Genomic DNA, 22,839 nt, shown 5'->3' on the forward strand with positions numbered 1-22,839 from the left:
TATTAAAAAGCAGAGACATTACTTTGCCTACAAAGGTCTGTCTAGTCAAAGATATGGTTTTTTCAGTAGTCATGTATGGATGTGAGAGTTGGACTACAAACAAAGCTGAGCACCGAAGAATTGAGGCTTTTGAACTGTGGTCTTGGAGAAGAGTCTTGAGAGTCCCTTGGACTGCAAGGAGATCCAACCAGTCCATCCTAAAGGAGATCAGTCCTGAATATTCATTGGAAGGATTGATGCTGAAGCTGAAACTCCAATACTTTGGCCACCTGATGTGAAGAGCTGACTCATTTGAAAAGACCGTGATGCTGGGAAAGATGGAAGGCAGGAGGAGAAGGGAATGACAGAGGATGAGATGGTTGGATGGCTTCACCGACTCAATGGACATGACTTTGAGTAAACTCCAAGAGCTGGTGATGGACAGGGAGGCCTGGTGTGCTGCAGTCCATGGGGCTGCAAAAGAATGTTCAGACACAACTGAGTGACTGAACTGAACTGAAATACAGCTTTTGGTCTTTGTGGATATAAATACCATCACATCTCTGGCCAAATTCTAAAATTTTAAACCAGAAAAAAATTTTGAGTCCCGAATTTAATTTTTTAATAGAAAACTCTTCTTTCAACAGAGTTCCAAATCCAGGTTAATTAATATGATGTAATGAGTGATCTCCATCTTCTCTAGGCTTCTAATCAGTTGCAAATATGAGTTTTGATTAAAGCTCTTCCCTGCTATGAAACAAACAAAGAGCAATTAGTTGAAAAAAGCTAAAAGGTACTGAAATGAACTTTTGTTGAAATGTATTGTCAAACTATCTTCCTAAAATCACCAATCCTTTCTTTGCAGGAAAGTTGTCCTGTGCTTTGCTAAGTTAAAAAAAAAAAATCCAGTCTACAGAGACTATGTAATATTTTTACTGAATCCTAAACCAAGTCCAGTAATATTTTCATGAGCTATTGGTAGATGAAAACTCCAGACTACATGAAAACTGAAAATGTACTGGTCACGTCCCTAACATTTTTTCAATGCTGTCTCCTGACTTTGAACAATCCCCTTAGGGTTATAGTGTCTGTGTGAACATTCTTTTGTTTCACTGGATCTTGTTTAACTCTTCTTTGTTATGTGATTTTTTTTCATATATTTTAATGCCAAACAGTTTACCAGAAGAAAGTGAAGCATGTAGTCAATCTGGCTGTCCCTAACTAGGCTCTCCTGGTTCCTCTCTGGATTTCTTAGCCTAGATGAGATACCTTTTTAATTCAGGAAACACAGATGACTCTGAGGGGCTTATAAAAGGGTCTTAGGAAAGATTAAAAAAAAATCAGTCATCTTCTTTCTATTGGATACCACTGAAGTTGTGCCATAGGTCATCTACTGGCTGGAGATACAGAGATTAGCGGATATCCTGGATTAAAAGGTAGAATCCTATTAATATTGCTTTGACAGCACTCAAGCAAGGTTTGCAGTAACTCCCATTGGCCAAGTCAGATGTTCAGAGAGTTTTCTTCTTAAAGGAGTATCTACCATGCATGTGGAACCAGAAAAGCATCTTCCTTAGTTTCCTTTGGTGTCAATCCATCCGTTCCTATCAAAGGAACCATGAGTGAGGGGCTGCCTGTCAAAGAAAGGGGATTTGGAGCAAAGGGGCAGAGGCTCCAACCAGAACCACATGTGTGGTTGATCCTTTATCAGTTTCTTCTATAAGCAGGCATGAATTGCTCTAGTTTTTTTCTTCTAAAAGCCAGGTGCCATTATCTGGCCTGGGTGAGACCCATCCACAAGGAAGCACCTTTCAAAGGGCAGCTGTAGGACCAAATATCAAAACCAAATAATAATCCCACCCACTACCCTCAGTTAACATCTATAAATGGTCTCTTTACAAGGGTATTGTATTTTTGTAACCTACGTCTTGTTATGGATCGTAAGATGCAAAGAGAAGACAAAAAAACTATGGACACTTGCCCAAAATGTATGCTGAAAAAAGTAATAGAAAAAGACATATTGAAAAGTAAGGTGAAGTTGAAAGAAGCAAGGGACGCACTTTAATGAGATCTGCCTCATTCAAAGTATACCTAAAAGGATCTACAGAGATAGGAAAGGAAGTATATGTTAAAATATGTGAGCATTTGGTTATTCAAACAGGTGACTCTATGCTAATAAGAGAAAATATGACAGAGCGAGGAAGCTCTAGTCCAGAACACAGAGTGTCTTTGTTTTCAATCTTCACTGGCACTTGCTGTCATCTGTGATCCTGAGTAAGACTCTCCATTTCTTTGATGTTTCCTTTCTGCACTCACACAACTTAAATAAGAAACATTCAACTTGTAAAGGCACTAGAAGGAATAACTGCAGAATCAGAGTGGATGTGGATTAACTGTAAAGAACTCAACAACACTGGTTACCAACAAAACCCCTGTCATATGGACAGGAATTATGTATTCACACTCGTGGCCCTACTGTAAGGCGAACTGTTTAGAATCTGGGTGCAGGTACTCTCTTAAATGCTTACATTTGATGTTCTCTGACAAAAGCTGCAAACTCAGGATCCCTGGCATACAGTTCCAAAATTCTCATCCTTTCTTGGATTTCCTTTAAGGGAGGGAGGAAGGAAGGAAGAAGAAGAAGAAGAAGAAGAAAAAAAAAAAAGCCATACATTACATTAAAAAAAAACTTTAATGGCCATTTAAAAAAGAGGTCTAATTTTTATAAGAGACTGTAGCTTTCTGGATGGTACAGGAGAGAGCTACAGAAAACAACAGACTTTTCAAAAAAAGGTGGAAGTTGTGGCTACTACATGAACTGCTCTGAATAAATCAGACGTATATTTCTAAGGAGTATGGAGACATTTGCTAACATTTCTAAGGGAGGAGGAAGACATTTGCTAATAACGATACAGGAATCACTGGGTAGGAAATATGATACAACACAGAACTATATCCTGGCTACATATCACACTGAATGGGAGGTATCATGAGGAAAAAAAACTAATCGTGAAATAATTTCCATTCTTTCTTGAAGCCTAAGTATACACATGAACACACACACACACACCCCCCAGCAGAGCAACAACAGAAAAACCAAGTTTCCTACCTCTCTGGAAAGGTCACTGTTCTCATACATTTGTCTGATCTCTTCCCTGCTCAGACCAGCAATCATCTCTCTGTCTGTGGAGCTGTAGAAGGGCCGCTGAGGATAGGGGCCCTCATACTGCTCGAGGTCGGCCTCGTAACTTTCAAATACGGGGTTGTGCTTCACGGCTCTTTCTACGGATGAGAGGCCATCACGCTGCCTGCTGGAGCCACAAAAAGAAAAGTATAATTGACTCAGGTTCTTTTCTGGATGCTCAGCTATTCAGGAGACTATTTACCTGGAGCAAAATTCCTGTTGAGGAAGAAAAAGAGACTAATTGGATACAAATGGGAGGGGAGTGACTGTGGAAAAGATCCAGATCAATCTCAAATATTATTTACCAACTTGTTATCACTATAATTTCCTCAACTACTTGATAAGTGCCCTGTGGGGCCAGTTCCTTGTCTCTTTATTTTTTATTTGCCCTAAAGTGCCTGGTACCTAATGAATGTTGATGGGGAACTATGTCTGCTGATAGCATTTTATTAATATTAATGGAAATGTTAAATTTTAAGGAATATTAAATATTAAGCATTTCATTAAAATCAGTGGGAATAGCATCATTATTTCCAGCATAGACAAATTAAAAATCAGTGTGTAAATACTATTCAGCCATAAAAAGGAACACATTTGAGTCAGTTCTAATGAGGTGGATGAATACAGTGCCTCTTATACAAGAGTGAAGTAAGTCAGAAAAAGAAAAACAAATGTACACTAATGCATATACGTGGACTCTAGAAAGATGGTACCGATGAACCTATCTGTAGAGCAGCAATGAGACACAGACGTTGAGAAGTGATTTAGGGACATGGGTAGGGGACGGGGGAGGAGAGGGTGGTATATATGGAGAGAGTAACATGGAAACACACATTACCACATGTAAAATAACCAATGGGAATTTGCTGTATGACTCAGGGAATTCAAGCTGGGGCTCGGCGACAAACTACAGGAGTGGGATGGCGGGGAGGTGGGAGGATGTTCAAGTGGAGGGAGACATGGGTAGACCTATGGTGATTGACGTTCATGTTTAGTAGAAACCAACACAATACTGTAAAGCAATTATCCTTTGATTAAAAATAAATATTTTTTTTTAAAAATCAGTGTTTAACCACACAAAGAAAGTAATAGAAATAAAAACTCATGGGGGAATGGGCTTCAATTAAATTCAGTTCAGGTCTACAACTATTTACTGAGCACTGATTGTGTGCCTAGGAATTTTCTTAGATGCTGACAATACAAAGAATTTGTTTGAATCTCTCTAGAACAAGATCATGGTCCAATGAAAAGTCAGAACCAATAAAAAATGTAAGAATGATAACAGAATTATGTTCTGGGTGCTATAGGAAACTAGGAGCAGTGCCTCCTCAGCCAAGCCAGAGGGTGAGTGGAGGTAACCTAGACCGGAAGCAGACCTGGAAGCACAGAAGCAAAGTACAGCCAGTGACTGTGATCACATTACACCAAAAGGTCCCTGGATCGCTAGTCTAGCAAGTAGAATAGGTTCTATCTCCTCTATTAATGAATCTATACTTAACTAAAATGAGAATCAGATTCTATTTCTTGTCAGATTCTTCAGATCAGATCAGTCGCTCAGTCGTGTCAGACTCTTTGCGACCCCATGAATCGCAGCACGCCAGGCCTCCCTGTCCATCACCAACTCTCGGAGTTCACTCAGACTCACGTCCATCGAGTCAGTGATGCCATCCAGCCATCTCATCCTCTGTCATCCCCTTCTCCTCCTGCCCTCAATCCCTCCCAGCATCAGAGTCTTTTCCAATGAGTCAACTCTTTGCATGAGGTGGCCAAAGTACTGGAGTTTCAGCTTTAGCATCAGTCCGTCCAAAGAAATCCCAGGGCTGATCTCCTTCAGAATGGACTGGTTGGATCTCCTTGCAGTCCAAGAGACTCTCAAGAGTCTTCTCCAACACCGCAGTTCAAAAGCATCAATTCTTCGGCGCTCAGCCTTCTTCACAGCCCAACTCTCACATCCATACATGACCACAGGAAAAACCATAGCCTTGACTAGACGAACCTTTGTTGGCCAAGTAATGTCTCTGCTTTTGAATATGCTATCTAGGTTGGTCATAACTTTTCTTCCCAGGAGTAAGTGTCTTTTAATTTCATGGCTGCAGTCACCATCTGTAGTGATTTTGGAGCCCAGAAAAATAAAGTCTGACACTGTTTCCACTGTTTCCCCATCTATTTCCCATGAAGTGGTAGGACCGGATGCCATGATCTTCGTTTTCTGAATGTTGAGCTTTAAGCCAACTTTTTCACTCTCCACTTTCACTTTCATCAAGAGGCTTTTGAGTTCCTCTTCACTTTCTGCCATAAGGGTTGTGTCATCTGCATATCTGAGGTTATTGATATTTCTCCCGGCAATCTTGATTCCAGTTTGTGTTTCTTCCAGTCCAGCGTTTCTCATGATGTACTCTGCACCTAGATGTAAAGTCTGCCTAATTACCACTGGAGTGAGCCAAAGGGGAACAAACTAACAGATCTGGTCCTTACATGGGCCTCACCTTATCTCCATCACCCTTCCAACCCCTCCTGCACCACGCAACAGGCAGTCTGGCCCCACTCAAGGATGCCATTCTTCCATTGTGTAGTGAGATTCATGCATGCCTCTCTGTTTGTTCCTTCAACTGGCTAGAAAGTTTTCCATCTACCTCCTGCAGTGAACATCTATCTACTCTTCTGTCCAGTCAAATATCATAACCATCATTAAAGCATCTAAGCTGCCCTCCCCTAGGGAAAACAAATTACTCATCTAGGCATTCTAGCAGGTTGTTCAAACTGTTGCTTATGTTTGTTTCCAGACTGACACCCTCTGAGGACAGGGACCATGTCTCTTCTGAACTTTATAGCCCTCTCCCCTCCATTCAGACCCCTTCCAGTACTCAGGACACATAAAGTACAAAATGAATGAATAAAAGGAATATTTTATTCCATCAGAGAGCAACTGTTGTTATTTACCTGGAGGGTCTCTCTCTTTCCCTCCTAACATATTGAGCTTGAAGAGCCTTGATGATGAAGAAGACAACAGCAGAAGAAATGAGGACAAGTCCAATCATGGAGGCAATGGTGACGCCAATCACCAAGGGCTCAGACACAAACTCTTCGCAGTGCTCACCACGATACCACCAGTTCTCACCCACCCGGCACCTGAAACAAGAAGTGACCAAGCCCCAAATGAAATCACTCTGTTGAAAGTAACAACAGCAGAACCTTCAGTGGGACTGAGCACAGGTAGAGAGAGAAATGCTGACCACAGGAATCTTCAATAAAGAGGTGAGTAAGATTAAAGGCTGGGCATAATGCCTGGCACAGACTCAAGAGGTCCCCAGTGACTACTTGTAAAGACTGATAAAAGAATAACTAGACTTATAGAAAGTAGTCTAGTCAACTCTGTTGTTTATGGATAATGAAAAACAGGCCCGTTTTCGATAAAGGAAAAAATTGGAGTTAGATCACACAATTTGTCAACAACAGCTGGTCTAGAACCCAGGTCCCCAGACTCCTCACATCCTTCCACCACACTGCAGAGATCCTCCAAACTACAAGGCCACACACTATGTAAAAGCATCCTCAATTCCCAGAGCAGCAATCACTGCTCTATAAAATCAGATTTATTTTTTTGAAAATCAAGAGACTATTTTTCCTCTTAGTTTTATAGCCAAACTTTACATACAGAAAATCTGAATCATTTCCGCCTATTTCCTCTGCTTTTGACATTGATGCCAACACTTTCCCCTTTTGAAATTCACAGACTGTCCTCTTATTGAGGTCCCTCCCTGCTTGTTCTCAGCATCCTCTCCTTCACACCTTGTGACTTTGGTTGGATGTGGTAGGGAGGATGGTTGGTTCTGCTCTGTTTAAGTAGAGTGACCAGGGAAGTCTGCCTGAATCTGCTCATCTGTCTGGTATATTTTCTTTGACCCTACTTTAAAAAATAGAAATTAGATACTTAAACTATCACAACTTTAAATACTTGCTATTCTTTATTTTGGAATACTCATTTTGACCAAAAGCAGCCCAAAGCTGTTAAAAACATAATTCAAATAGAACAATAAAACTCCTCTGTTTCAGATACAGTACAAAGTGTTGATTATATATCAAAACACAATTTGAGCAGAATCGCCTTGTTATCACCACTAAAAACCATTACACAAAGATCTCTAACTATTCTAAGTACTCTCCAGAAGACACTAGGCAATGTTTTTCTTACAGCTTTGTAGAACATAAGATAAAATAACCCATTGAACTGGGTATAATTCAGGCCTAATAACTGATTCAGTCTTCACATGTGAACTAGATGGCACCCATCTGGTAGCTCAGTTGGGAAAAAACCTGCCTGCAGTGCAGAAGACCTGGGTTCGATCCCTGGATCAGGAAGAAGAAGGAAATGGCAACCCACTCCAGTATTCTTGCCTGGAAGAACAAGAATCCCATGAAGAGAGAAGCCTGGAGGGCTACAGTCCATGGGGTCACAGGAATTGGACACGACTTAGCAGCTAAACCACCGCCACATCTATTACCTAGATATAACTTCTCTAATAAAAATTGTTGTGATCATCCTAACATCATAGGCACAGATCTCTTTCTTCAGAGGAAGTATCTCTAACCTTGTGAAGCCAAAATCTCTCCCTACGACATACCTACAAATGGCCCCATGTCCAGGCATGATGTCACACTTCCCATCATTCAAGCAGAAGTTGGGCTGTAGGTCACAGAGACTCTGACAGGGCAGATCTTCCACACTCAGGTACCCAGGGTAGCATCTGCACTCTGCCTCTCCACTCCAGGGATTGACCAAACACTCAGAAAATTCATTGCATGCTTGAAACTTGCAAGGGTTGGCTTGATCACCTAAAATACCAAACAAACCAAAGAATGGTATAAGGAAAGGCAAAACATAGGAATTGGGGTATAAGAAGCCCCTCCAATAAGGGTCTCCCATTCAAAGTACCATGGGACAATCCCCTTCCTGAATCACTGAAATATATCACCACCCACACCACAAAAAGTTTCCGATTCGCCCTTGACTGATGATAGCTTTTGTCAAATTTCTTTGAAATGCAGAGCCAAATTATAGGATCCAGTGACCTGGGCGAGCCTTGACCTGTTTTATATAAGAAGGATGTAGAAGATTTAAAATCTATGTATTATAGGTCTAAATTAAACAGTTTTCACGTACCATTCATTTCCACCAAGCCTATTCTGCTGTCGTGGTCCTCTACTCCGCACATCAGGCTGCATACCCTACTCCTACCCTCACCTCACTGAGAACATGGCATGGAGAGACAGAGTATAGAGAAGAACTGGTGGAAGCCTCAGGGATGAGTACAGCCACAAAAGAGCAGTCTAAGAACATTTGAGATTTGTGAAAGTTAATATCATGAAAACATATCAGCCCCACACCACCTCAACAGTATTTTGGCTTTAGTAATTCCAATTTCAATTCATGGGATGAGAGAAAGTAACATTTAAAAAAATTATTTAGGACAAAAACCAGTCAAAAATGATATAAAAACTGACCATAGATGGGCCTTCCATCCTATCATGGTAAAACTGCATGTTCTTCAGTGGTGAATGGCAATCTCTGAATTACAAAAAGGCAAATGGTAAAGAAGATACCACAAATAGAAGAAATCACTGGAAATGACCCATGAACTCATCTATATGAAAAAGCATAAGGTTTAGCTAGAAGATGAAGGGAAGGTTGAAAAACAGAAAGCATAGTCTCTCAGTTTCCAGGTAAATTAATGTTGCTTTGAGAATCAATAACTTCCTTGCTGCTGTGAAAATTCAAGACATTTTGCATGAATCTGTGACCTTGGAATATGTAGATTCTCTGCAGCTAATCTTTCTTGGCCTTATGTAGGAATGAGAGGGGAGGTATTGGGTAGAATACTGTCCCCTAAAATTCATGCCCACCTAGAACCTCGGAATATGACTTTGCTTGGAAATAGGGTCTTTACAAATGCAATCAAGTTAAGATGAGGTCATACTGGATTAGGTTACCCAAAGTCCAATACCTGGTGTCCTCATAAAAAGAGAGAAATCTGGACACAAGGACACAAACACACAGGAAAGAAGGCCATATAAGGACAGAAGTAGAGACCAGAGTGATGCATCTACAAGTCAAGTAATATCAAGGATTGCTGGCAAACACCAGAAGCTAGGAAGAGGCAAGATAGGCTTCTTTCTTAGAACTTTCAGAGGGGACATGGCTCTACCAACATCTTGATTTGCATTTCTAGCCTCGATAACTATGACAGAATAAAGTTCTGCTGTTAGAAGCCACCCAATTTGTAATCTTCTGTTACAGAAGTCCTAGGAAACTAATACAGAGGACCAAAAATAAAATGCTCATAGAACAAGAAGAGTATACAAATGCGCTAACAGATGGCAGTTTCCACAAGGGAACTACACAGCAGGATTCCACTGTGTATTTCCTAAGTCTTCACATCCTGGTCCTCATATTCACTTTGTGGCTTTGTAATCAGAAAATAATCTAATCCTGGCCTAGGCTGAAATCTGTCCCTGTGAGGGACAGAAGTGTATCTAGGGGGTGGTAAGGATAGTACTGAACATTTCATGCAGGGATGGGAACAATAAAAAACAGAAATGGTAAGGACCTAACAGAAGCAGAAGAGTTTAAGAAGAGGTAGCAAGAATACACAGGAGAACTATACCAAAAAGGTCTTAACCAGATAACCACAATGGTGTGGTCACTCATCTAGAGTCGGACACACTGGAGTGTGAAGTCAAGTGAGCCTTAGGAAGCATTACTACAAAGCTAGTGGAGATGATGTAATTCCAGCTGAGTTTGAGCTATTTCAAATCCTAAAGGATGATGCTATTAAAGTAATGCACTCAATATGCCATCAAATTTGGAAAACTTAGCAGCAGTCACAGGACTGGAAAAGGTCCTTTTTCACTTCAATCCCAAAGAAGGGCAATGTCAAACAATGTTCAAACTACTATACAACTGCTCTCATTTCACAGGCTAGCAATGTTATGCTCAAAATCCTTCAAGCTAGGATTCAGCAGTACATGAAATGAGAACTTCCAGATGTTCAAGCTGGGTTTAGAAAAGGCAGAGGAACCAGAGATCAAATTACCAACATTTGTTGGATCATGCAGAAAGCAAAGGAGTGTCAGAAAAACATCTACTTCTGCTTCATTGATTATGCTAAAGCTTTTGACATTGTGGATCAGAACAAACTGGAAAATTTTTAAAGAAACAGGAGTACTAGACAACCTTACCTGTCTCCTGAGAAACCTGTATAACCTATATGCAGGTCAAGAAGCAACAGTTAGAACTGGACATGGAACAACAGACTGACTCAAAATTGGGAAAGGAGTACAAGGCTGTATATTGTTACCCCGTTTATTTAATTTATACGTAGAGCAATCACATGAAATGCCAGGCTGGATGAATCACAAGTTGGAATCAAGTTTGCCGGGAGAAATACCAACAACCTTAGATAAGCAGATAATACCACTAATGGCAGAAAGTGAAGAAGAACTGAAGAGTCTCTTGATGAGGGTGAAAGATGAGAGTGAAAAAGCTGTCCTAAAACTCAACATTAAAAAACTAAGATCATGGGATCTGATCCCATCACCTCATGGCAAATAGAAGCGGAAAAGTGGAAGCAGTGATAGATTTTATTTTCTTGGGCTCCAAAATCACTGCAGATGGTGACTATGACCATGAAATTAAAAGACACTTGCTCCATGAAAGGAAAGCTATGACAGACCTCGAGAGCATATTAAAAAGCAGACATCACTTAGCCAACAAAGGTCCATATAGTCAAAGCTATGGTTTGTCCAGTTTTCATGTATGAATGTGAGGGTTGGACCATAAAGAAGGCTGAGCACCAAAGAACTGATGCTTTTGAATTGTAATACTGGTGGAGACTCTTGAGAGCCCTTTGGACTACATGATCAAACCAATCAATCCTAAAGAAAATCAACCCTAAATATTCACTGGAAGGACTGTTGCTGAAGCTCCAATACTTTAGCCACCTGATGTGAAGAGTGGACTCACTGGAAAAGACCCTGATCCTAGGAAAGACTGAAGGCTAAAGGAGAAGGGGGTGGCAAAGGATGAGATGGTTAGATATCATCACCGATTCAATGGACATGAATTTGAGCAGACTCTGAGAGACAGTGGAGGACAGAGGAGCCTGATGTCCTGCAGTCCATGGGGCCCAAAGAGTTGGACTCGACTTAGCAACTGAACAACAACAAAGGATGTTATTGCACAGTCCCCCCTTGTTGATGGAAGTTCAAGAATTTCTGAGATATTATATGTGAAAATAAATTAAGCAAGAGACAAGTCAATCTTATCTTTAGCCAATGTTGAGATAAAATAATATTTTAATCTGAAACGTTTTAGCTAAAAATGTATGTGTTAATAGGGAAAATTCTATTTAAAATTTCTAAAACTCTGTGACCACTCTGTGGGTGTAGGTGAGTGCCTAAGGAAAGGAAAAATAGAATCCATAAGGGGAAAAAGATAAATGTTTCCCCCTTTTATTTCCAATCAAGGAGAGAGACTGAGACCAATATTTAAATCATGCAAATAAGAGATTGGCATTTTAAAGTCTCTTTCTAGTCTTTTGTGCAGATATAAGGTAGATGTTCAGAATGGATAGCTCTCCATTTGGAAGAATATTTAATGACTTTATGGGAAAACAGAGGGAGACTTGGAGCTATGCTTGAGATAGGAGACAGCGATCTAAACTGTAGAATGAATTACATTCTGGTTTTCCAGGGACAGGCGAAGAGAAGGATTGATGGGTCCCAGAAAATGGGAGTAGAGGAAATATGAAGAAGGTCTGATAAAATAGCCAGAGGTGCCAGAGTAATGTAGCAGTTGACTCTGTCCTGGAGGAAAAATTGGCTGTTAAAAGACAACTTTGAAAGGGTGGCTGAAAAATTTTGGGATATTTATACCTAACGGTAATATTTTTTTAACCCATTTTCTGTACTATGACAAAAACTCCTCTATCACCCTCATATCATCAGCAAATATCTGATGGAATCAACTGCCCTGTGTTGAGGGTATTTTGGGAAAATAAAATATGGGACTGTGATCTGTGTTGGATTAACATAAAGAACAACCACAAGGGTCAAGACAAATGGTGAGATTGGAAATTCAATAGAAGAAAGTCAAAGCTGGAGAAAATTAAGAGATAGTTAAATTCCCTGATAATTCCTAGAGATGTTAGGGCTTGGAGGGCCTAGGATGCAGGTTTTACACTGCACATGGTGAGGACGAATGCAAATTCATTTGAATATTAAGGGAAAAGGTGGCTCTATAAACCTTGATGACTTGGCATACATCTGACATGTGAGTAACATACAAAATTGAAGTAAATGTACTTATTTATATACTTCTCTTCAAAAAGAAGTGGGTAGACTTTTGCAAAAGGTTTATAAATCATCACTGCTTGCATTTACATGGCTAGTCAAATGCTTTTATATATGCTATTTGTTTAATCCTTAGAATAGCCCCATGAAATACTGGCCAAGTAATACTACCCCGTTTGCTGTGTAAGGGAGTAAGGTTCAGAGATAAAACAGCTCATCTAGGATCACACAAATGATAAATGGCAGAGCAGAGGCAAGAAAGCAGGCCTTCCAAATTATAATTAATTGCTTCTTCCACTACACCACATGACCACATGGCAAAAAATGTGCAAATGTCCTTAAAGAACTCAAGTGGCAAGAGATGCGGATATAGGGGAATTAGCTAAATCATTTTCCTCACTTTCAATGAATAATGGTCCTTCATGGAATTCAAAGGAAAGAATGTTTGCTTCTTTCCTGGTTAAAGAATAGGGCTGACTTCCAAACCAGTTTGAGAGTAAAGGGCACTGGAGAAATTCAAACCCAGACATTCCATCTTACTCCTACTCAAAACCATGCTCCTCTGGTATGCAGAAGGTAAAAAAGAAAAAAGTCTGAGCATCCACCAGTATTCTCTGCATCCAACTCTTTCCAATAAAAATAATGGTTTATTTCATTCATTCACAGTATTTTTGAGTACCTTCTATATGCAGAGGTTTTGGCTACAAAGTGGCTAATTAAACAGACAAAGTCTCAGTCTGTGCGGATAGTTCCACTGGGAAATATAGCTATTAAGCAACTATGTGCATAAATTAGCATGACTACAACAGTTATAAATTTTACAGAGGGAAAAGAACCAGTCTAGATTATGAATCAGTGAAAGTCTTGAGGAAGAGACATTTGAACAGAGGCATAAAGGGTAAGCAGAAGTCAGCCAAGAGGGGAAAGAGATTAAGGCAAAGACAGAGTGTGCAAAGGTTTCAAGACAAGAAAAGTTTTGGGAATCAAAGGAACCCAAAACAAGCTAGTCCGAGTAGAACACAGTGAGTAAAAAAGTTCGCTTCACTGGGCGATACTGGGGAAGAAGATAGGAACCAGGCCCGTGGTTACTGAACCGGGTAGCCACTGAAAGTATTTCAAGCAGGAAAGTGAAATAATCTGATCAATGCTCTAGAAAGAGTGCCCTGGGTGCTGTCTGAAAAACGAATGGAAGGGGATGGGAGAGAGGAAAAAAAGTGAGATAGTGGGGAGACTGGTCCAAATGAAAGATGATGATGGTCTGGCCTAAAGAAGGAGCAGTGAAGGCAGAGAAAAACACACAGATCTGAGATATCTAGAATTCAGAATCAATGTAAGTTTAGTGAGTGACTAAAAGTTAGAGGTGATGGAAACTGAGGTATCAGAGTGACTCTCTAGGTATCTGGCTTCAGTAGTGGAGTGGATATAATTTCCATTTAACAACAGAGACAAGCTGAGAGAAGCAGATTTAGTTGGAAGGTACGAAGAGATGGAAAACAAGGGCTCAGTCTTAGCTTCAGGGCTTAATCTAAGCTTGATATACATAGAATATATCCAAGTTGAGATCATCAACTATGTAGTTAGATACAGATTCTGGAGCTCAGAAAATAAGCATGATCTGCATATAAAAATGTAGAGAGTTACTGACATTTATATTAGACTTACAATAATGGAAATAGATAAAACAACACGGAAGAATAACATAGAAGGCGAGAGAGTTCACATCTAATGGGCTTCACAACATACAGAGGTAGCAAGAACACATTCAATGGATTAGTAAAAGAGAGAAAAAGATGGAGCAGTTAGAAAAGAGAATGGGAGCTAAGTAAAGATAGCATGTGGGACAATCCTTCTGAAAAGAGAATGATACTGACACCCTTGGAAGAGATAATTTACTAATTATCAAAATGCAGCAAATTTGCCTGACTTAGTCCTCTTCTACCTGTAAGTATTGAACTTACCCAATTCAGTGTGGAAGAAAATACACACGGATAATAATTAGATTCCACTAAGAAACCATGATAGTATTCAATATCATTACCTGATTCCACATCAAGGGAGTATTTATCAATAGCCAAGTTCATGGTTTGGTAGGCAGTAGTGCAAAAGTCTTCCAGAATCACGTAGACAGCATTGGTGACGTTAGGAAGGACAGACCTGGTGAACTTCATTCGGCTATTCACCACAATACTGCCATTTCTGAAGTTCAGGATTTCTAAATTCTGGAATCCAGTGAGATTTGATTGGAGATAGGGAACCAGCTACAATACATGTAAAGTGGTCAGTTTATTGACAAAGTTTTACATTTTGTTCAATACACCAAAAACAAAGAAAGACGAACCTCTCCACTTTTCCAAACTGTATTCTGTTTACATTATTTAAATTGTTCATCAACAAAAGTATGAATTGTGAATTATTTGAGTCATGAGGTTATCAGAGTTATTTAGGAAACCCATGGAACTCACAGTTTTAGCCACCAGAGAGTTTATTCTCTGTTTCACTAAAGGATCGTGACAGTGAAAGTATTATAGGTACCTACAAAGCAATCTCACAATAAAATGTGAAAATAAATCTTAAACCTGTTTCAATCCTAGAAATTATGGAATAAAAAATCCAGTATCTAAGTTGTCATATCACTGTTATGCCACATTTGTGTTTTCCTTTTTTTGTATCCACCTGCCTCATTGTTTTCCTACCAACCCTAGGCTATTACACTATTTGGAGATGATAGGAAATGAAAGTCTACAGCAGACCACATTTTCCTTGGCTGAGATCTTATGTTGTGGGGAAAGAGGGGTGGTTCATATATGATTATTCACTAATGCCCGTATTTCACTTCTTATGCTTACCAGTTCTAAGAATCTTTGCTCCAGGGCTTTATACTCCAAAGAGTTTTTATTAAACAGATCTTCTGAAAACATCATGTTAGTCACTCTGAGGCTGAAGAAAACCACCACAGCTCCTACGGCTTGGGTATGACTCAGGTCATCACTTCTTGTGGGTTGAGCCACAACAGCCATCTCTGTGGAGTGGATATTTGTAGACATTTCCACATAACTACCAACCATGCCACTTTCCTCAGGGATTAGCTCAGGCTGATAGTAATCTGTGCCTATCTGGTCCAACTCTAATGAAATATCCTGTACACCCATAATGACTTCATCTTCCAGCAGGGTGGAACTTATGGTTGAAGGCAATTTGGTAGACTGTGTCATGGAAGCTTTCAACCAGAGCTTGTCAGTACTCTGTGGTGTACTTGCCAATGTGTCTCTGGACAGTTTCCCTAAGGGAGAAGTTCTTGCCCAAAAGACATCTGACTCTGGCACTGTGGTCCTCAAAGGCTGCACATCTGACTTTTCTATTGAAATCTTGCTGTCAAACCATTCATGGTTAAATGACTCTGTAGTCTGCTCCATATCCTCCTTTAGAAAGTGTTCTACTTGATCTGCTTTATCAATAGAAGCAGAGACTGCCACAAATGTCAGCAGAGGAGGTGATTTGGTAACTGAGTAATAATCAATGTCGGGTACCTCTGATGTGTGCTTGGGTAGAACTGGAGATGCAGATTGAGTTGTGGTCTCTGCAAAGAGGGACACAGTAGGTCCACCAGGGGGCTCATCTTCTGCAAAGTTTGTAGACCCATCAAAAGGCCCATATTCTGAATGCTCAGCACGCTGATCTGCAGAATCTATTTTGTCATCTATAACTGGTTTCACATCTATACCCTCAGTTAGCAAAAGTGAATCCTCAACTTCAAGCCATGACTTGGACAATGGTTCAGTGCTCTTCTCTAATGAAGTCTCACTCCATGGCCAAGTAATCAGGTCTATCTTTTGCCCAGACCCTGAACCCAAACCACTTTCAAACATGAACTCTTTTTCCATAGTTGTGTCTGGCATCCAAGAGCTCACTTCTAATTGGTCTTTGACTTTGGAGGCCAAAGAGTCCATGCCAAACGGTGTAGTTACTTCTTTAGCAAGAAGATCAAATGTGACAGAGGAGACTGGATATGGTGAGGATGGCAAAGATACCCCAGAGTCTTCCATGGATGGTGGTGTTTCTTTTGGCACAGGATAAGTAAATGGACTTGAAGGCAATGGATTAATAGAAAGAAAATCTTCTGACACTTCAACTTTCATTAATCCTAAAAATAGAGTTTTCCATTAATCAATCTACAAAGATGCCAAAATATATTCCCAGTCCTAATAAATACCTGTTTTTCCCCATTAGATCATGACAGACAGTTGCTGACTTTTACTTTGCCAAATCCAGCAAACAACAAGAAGGGATGATTATATTTTTGTGATGTGGTACAGTCACTCATGATTATAACCCCCTTCCCTGTGGATAACAAAACATCAGGTACTAAAATAACTCATCTTCAAACACTTTGGGTTTTTTTACCCCGTGAAAACAGAGAACTGCTGGTAGCCATATTGACAACAAAGACTGACTCTAGTAAAACCTTAGGAAGAAAATTCCCTAGAAATTGAATTCCCATTTTCTGGCTATGTTTATTGTCTACCATTCTTCAGGTTCACCCAATGTTCAAAAAGCTGGGCTCATTATTTATATCTTTATTCATCTTCCTCTTTCACCTATACTCTAGCCCTGAGTCTCACTGATTTGTCCTCTCCTGCCACATCTAAACCATCTACTTGACTTCATTTCTTAATCTCTGCTACAGCTTCCCCAGTTCAGACTTTCCCCTTCTCAAGCCTAATGCAAGCTAAAAATCTCTATTGGCCCCAAATTAATCCTATTAAAAGATACTGGCATAATCTTTGAGGCTGTTTGTTTACTACTAAAATATTCAAGCAAGTAGAGTAGTTCTTAAATAGTAATATAATTTAATTATATATCCTTTAACAGAAGCTTCAAAATATCTATTAGGTGATCTCACCCAAGATATTCATTTCTTATTATTTACCCATTTGGACTCTCCATTCCAACCCATTAAAGCCAATTGTTCCCTTTCTCACACAACTTTTCCAAGACATTTCCTCTCAGTGAATGTGGCCATGCTTTCTTCTAACCCTAGTCTCTTGCTCTCTTCAAAACCTCTGTCATCTAATGCAATAAATTGTGAAAAGTGATTAAAATTCCTTACCATCTTCTAATGAGTGAGACCCAGAAGTCCTTTCTTCAGAAGCCACAGGCAGGTCAGTCTGAAGCACTGCTGGGGTGACAGAATGAAGAGTCAAGCCGCTAACATCTAAAACCTCTGGGGAAGAACTGAGGCTCACCTTCGAGGGAAAGGCTAATTTGGGTGTAGACACTAAATCACCCAAAGGGCTTTCTGACCAGAGTTCCCTGCCAGTGGCTGAAGGAAGGCCAGAGCTGAAACCAAGTGGTGAAATACTGCTCGTGGTGGATTCATCTGCTGAGGGCCATTCAGCTTGAGGGGTATTATCCTGGAGGGGCAAAAAGAGGCTAAATCATATCATAGATAAAAGAAACACATACAAATAATTTCAAATAATCATCCATCCATCTACATTCCCAGATTTTACAGGGACAAAAGGCAATGTAATATTGTGAAAGGGATGGGGGATGGGCTCTAGAAGCAAACAGATCTATAATTAAATCCCAATTCAACCACTTACTAGTTGGAAAATCTAGAGAAAAATCAATCAAGGTATCACTTTAACCTCACCTAAAAAGTAGGAACAGATGACATATTATCTTTAAAAGATCCCAAACAAAATGAGTTTGTGGGATAAAACATTGTTTCTCTTGCTTTAGATGGTTCCTTTCCCTCTATCTTATTGGTGTGCTTTAAATACACAGAAGTTACTAATATCTTTACTTTGTTGTCAAAAACCTAAGCACGTTGCTCACAGCAGGAAAAACAATCGGTAATTTTATTCATCATTCTGAAAGGTATTAAAAATTAATTATAGGTCTTTTATTTTTATAAGAAATGCCACCAAGTGAAATGTGGTCTCTTACCTTGAATAAGTAGCCATATCTGCAAATTATAGCAATATCTGTGAATTATAGTACCACCTTTACTAACATAGTATTAATCGTATCTTAAAATTTAGCTGGTGGCTCAGGCAGTAACGTATTTGCATGCAATACAGGAGACCTGGGTTTGATCTGCATGCAATACAGGAGACCTGGGTTTGGAAGATCTCCTGGAGAAGGGAATGGCAATCTACTCCACTATTCTTGCTTGGAGAATCCCATGGACAGAGGAGCCTGGCAGACTACAACCCATGGGGTTGTAAAGAGTCAGACATGACTGAGCGACTAAGCACACACTCAGGAATAGAAAAGTGGACAGAAACACAATCCTTGAACACATTAATTATTTAATCTTGTGCAGATCAGTCTATGTAAAAAGGTTTAATGATGATTTTAATAGGTAAAATGGCCATGACATTGGATAAGAGTTTATATATTCTAATCTATATTGAATAACAAAACCCAAGAAGTGTCAAATGCATATAAGGAATTCATAAAATATTTCCTAGGTGAAAACTGAAAAATAGGAAAGATCAATAATTCTCTACTCTAAATAGCATTAAAATCTCATGCAGATTTTTTAAAGACACCAATGCCCAAGCCACACACCCCAGAGATCCTAACTTAACTGGTCTAAGAGTTGGGACCAAGACATGGTATTACACTCTTAAAGGTTCCTCAGTAAAGGATGGAGCCTCATCACATGCCCATTGTATTATACCTGCCTGGGTTTCTAAAATACTTCTTTAGTTGTTGAATCATTATATTTTCTCATTAACTGGAAACTTTAAGAAAATTTCCACAAGCATAAACCTGCCTGAAAACTAGAATTCATGGGATAGCTATGAACAAAATGAAGTCCATGGAAACTAAGAACAAGAAACTCTGAACAGAATCCCTTCCACCTTCCTCCAGGAGATTCCTGCCAGAGGTGGTGAACTTTCACTGGCACATACGCTCAAGCCTAACATGCTTTTTAAACAAAAGCACACAATTTTAAGGTGGCTAACTATAGTTTAGTCTATGGCCATGAACTAACTCAACCTACTAAGCTATGGAGGGACTCAACTCAGTTACATCACCTAATGTCTTTTATGCTTTGTCTACACACTTTCTCTCGTCTCTCCATCAAGGGTCCACATGATGAAGCATTAGATAGCACACTCCCTCAATCACAAAGGAGGAAACAGGAGGCAAGAAATTACTGAGCATGTCCGAATTCATCCCTTCTTCTAGTGACAAATGCACAGTAGATCATTGGGTATACATAGAAATACTCTCAGTTTCATCTACTATTTCTAAACTAAAAGCACTAAGTCAAGTAACTAATTTTCTTTTGTGGAACTCAGTGACACCAACACTTCGTTCCCTGTTCAGACTCTTTTAATTAGGTCCTATTTTAAGTGAGCCATCCTGTTGGTTACTTTTATCTGTCACAACCCTAGCCCCTTCTCTTCCCTGATAACTTCATCACCCCCGCTCCCTTACGAGTGGTCTTCTGTTTGAGTTTGCACGTTTAGAAGCGGAAGATCAAAAAACAGGAAGACTGAGAGGTTAGGGTATTTCTTTCCTCTAAGCCTCCATACTGTGTGTCCTGCAGTAGCTCTGTCCCTCAAAAAACTAAAGCTTCAGCTCTTACTGGGCTCTGGTCACTGCATTTCCTCCCCCTGCCCTAAAACTCAATGGATGGGAATGGCTTCTCATTGCTGTTAGTCTCAGCACACTTTGAGATTTCCTTTTTTCATTCCCTTAACCTCACACTACTATCCAGGGGGTTCTGCTACCACTGAAACCCTAACTGAGCCATGTTCTGTAGTGCAATGTATTTTAAATATCCATAAAAGTTTGCATCATTTTTGTCAAAAGGTGATTACAAGATATGTGATGAAATACAAATGGCCAGAAAAAGAAGAGAATGGATTAAAACAACAACATGAACCAAACATGATATCATTCTGGCAAAATTTAATTAGAAATAAAGAATCTAAAGAGTAAAGAGGGAAGTGATGAAAAGGGGATGGTGCAATATTAGTATATATTTTTGGCAATGTGACTTGGTCAGAAAGAGGAATTAGACAAAGACACATCTGAGCATTAGATTGGAGTCTAGTGATCTGAGTCTGATGAACTGAATATATAGAGAAAAGCAAAATATATATCAAAGGAAGAGGAAGACCATCTTCAAAAGACTAGATGTAACTGCTGCAAATGATATATTAAAAAAAAAAAAAAAAAGAACCATTTAAGGATAAGAAATTACCTTTTGGGAATTCTCTCATCAGAAGTGAAACTGAGGATATCAATCATGAGTAAGGCCAAAAAGATGATTTAAATCATGGGAAAGATTTCTGGCATTTTTCTAGTAAATTTTAGTATTTAAGAGTATGTCATCACCAGGAATGAATTTAACCTTCATAACTTCAAAACTCTATATAGGGAAAGCAGCTTGTGATCACTGACCTATGTACATGGTGCTTCTATATAACCTAGCACCAAACAGATACATAAAGTTGCCTTATATTTCTGACTAGAGAGTCTAAAAGTTTCTGGGTCCTCAAAAATGAGCCAAGAGTGATGTCAGCAAGATGAATGAGTAAGACAACCCCAACTCATACTCCCCTTTCAACAACAGCAATTTTCACCCTTTGTGGACAAAAGTGACTTTGTGGGAGCTGCAGGATTCAGTACTATATACCAAGGGACCCAGAAGGAGTCTGGCCCACCTGGCACATAGGGTAATAAGCATACAGACTTCAGCCCTGACTGTGGACCTGAGGTGGCCCATGAACTAGCTCCAGCCCCTCTTGGACACAATCTGGGAGCCACTGGAGAACAATAACTTGGACAATCACCCGTAAATGAGAGAACCATTGTGGAAGTCCAAGAGTCCAAAAGAGTAGCTCCCAAAATACCACTAAATCCAAGTTCAGACACACTGTTGAAGGTAAGCTAAACAGTTTCACTTTACCCACCTCATCCTTCCCACATGGCAACACAGCCCATGGCCAAGAGAGCACCACTCTGCACAAGATTTCTGCACAGAGGAAAGTGAGAGTGTGTTAGTCTCTGGCCGCCCCAGCTGTGCAGGTCCTTGTATTTCTCTCACTCTGTCCAGAGTACTGAGTTGTAAGATGCACAACTAGGGGATGGGAAGTGGCTGAAAGAAGAGCAGCCAGGACTCTGAACGTATTAAAGGGATACAGATCCTACTAACTGCATGACGGACTCCATCAGGAGGCCTGACCATGAGTTGCCAAAACGCTTTGCCCACTGATCCCCCTTCCATAGCCCACGGGCGCCTCCAGTACTGTGTGTGCCTCACCCCCACACACACCTGCTCCACCCCATGGCTGGTTCCTTGTATGCCCTTCCCATGGCAGAGAGAACGAGCTTTGGCAGACAGCTAGTGAACAGAAAGCCATCCTGAATCTATAGGCCAGGGAGAGATGACAAACTTTAGCTTCTGCACTTCCCTTGGGAAAGCAAAAGGAAAGCTATCATCACTCAGCCCGGTGCACTGCAGGATCAAGAGAGGGCACACAAACTTAAGAAATCTGCCACAAGAGGTAGCAAGAAGCATGCAGAAGGTATATCCATAGGAGGTCTGAGAAAAACAGAAAGAAAATATTCTAATAGTTATATGAAAAGATATTAAAAAATCACCTTTAACAGGGAAATGCAAGTCAAAACCACAACAAAACATCATCTCACACCTGTTGGAATGGCTATTTTCAAAAAAGATAAAAGTGCTAGCAAAGGTGTGTGGAAAAGGGACCCATGTGCACTGTTAGTGGGAATGTAAATAGGTATAGCCATTGTGGAAAACAGTATACAGTTTAAATTAAAAACAGAACTACCATGTGATCCAGCAATCCCACTTCTGGATATATGGCTGAAGAAAACTAAATCAGTGTGTCAAAGAGTTCTCTGTACTCTTATGCTCAGTGCAGCATTATTCAGAATACTAAGACATGGAAACAACCTGAGTGTCCATCAGTGGATAAATGGATAAAGATGCGTTACACACATACCATGGAATATTATCTAGCCATGGAACAGAAAGAAGTCCTGCCATTTATGGCAATATGAATGGACTTGGAGGGCATTATGCTAAGTAAACTAAATCAGAAGAAAAGGTCAAATACTGTATGATACCACTTACACATAGAATCTGAGAAAGCCAAACTCATAAAAACAGTTGTGTTCTCTAAGGGCTGGGGGTGAGGAGATGGAGAGACGTCAGTCAAAGAGTACAAACTTGCAGCTATAAGCCAAATAAGTTCTGGGTATCTAATGTACAACATGGTGGCTATAGTTAACAGTACTGTTATAAACTTGAAATTTGTCTAAAGAGTAACTCT

The 22,839-nt window shown here is 39.9% G+C and overlaps 1 protein-coding gene across 3 annotated transcripts in view; it reads right to left on the bottom strand.

The window, feature by feature from the left end:
* Positions 1–428: 428 nt before the first annotated feature.
* Positions 429–22,839, bottom strand: part of IMPG2 (interphotoreceptor matrix proteoglycan 2) — a 74,102-nt gene continuing 51,691 nt past the window's right edge. The window contains exons 12-19 of one of the 3 annotated variants that reach the window (XM_027561518.1): positions 17,619–17,922; positions 15,358–16,652; positions 14,550–14,769; positions 7,786–7,996; positions 6,104–6,292; positions 3,089–3,287; positions 2,508–2,587; positions 429–729 (exon numbers count right to left, since the gene is read on the bottom strand). In XM_027561518.1, the coding sequence (XP_027417319.1) occupies positions 714–729; positions 2,508–2,587; positions 3,089–3,287; positions 6,104–6,292; positions 7,786–7,996; positions 14,550–14,769; positions 15,358–16,652; positions 17,619–17,922 (2,514 nt within the window). In that variant the 3' untranslated portion in view covers positions 429–713. Of the gene's footprint in view, positions 730–2,507; positions 2,588–3,088; positions 3,291–6,103; positions 6,293–7,785; positions 7,997–14,549; positions 14,770–15,357; positions 16,653–17,618; positions 17,923–22,839 lie in introns of all 3 variants that reach the window. The other 2 variants (XM_027561604.1, XM_027561435.1) reach the window with 2 other exon arrangements.

Source organism: Bos indicus x Bos taurus, chromosome 1, assembly GCF_003369695.1.
Source record: "Bos indicus x Bos taurus breed Angus x Brahman F1 hybrid chromosome 1, Bos_hybrid_MaternalHap_v2.0, whole genome shotgun sequence".
NCBI lineage: Eukaryota > Metazoa > Chordata > Mammalia > Artiodactyla > Bovidae > Bos > Bos indicus x Bos taurus.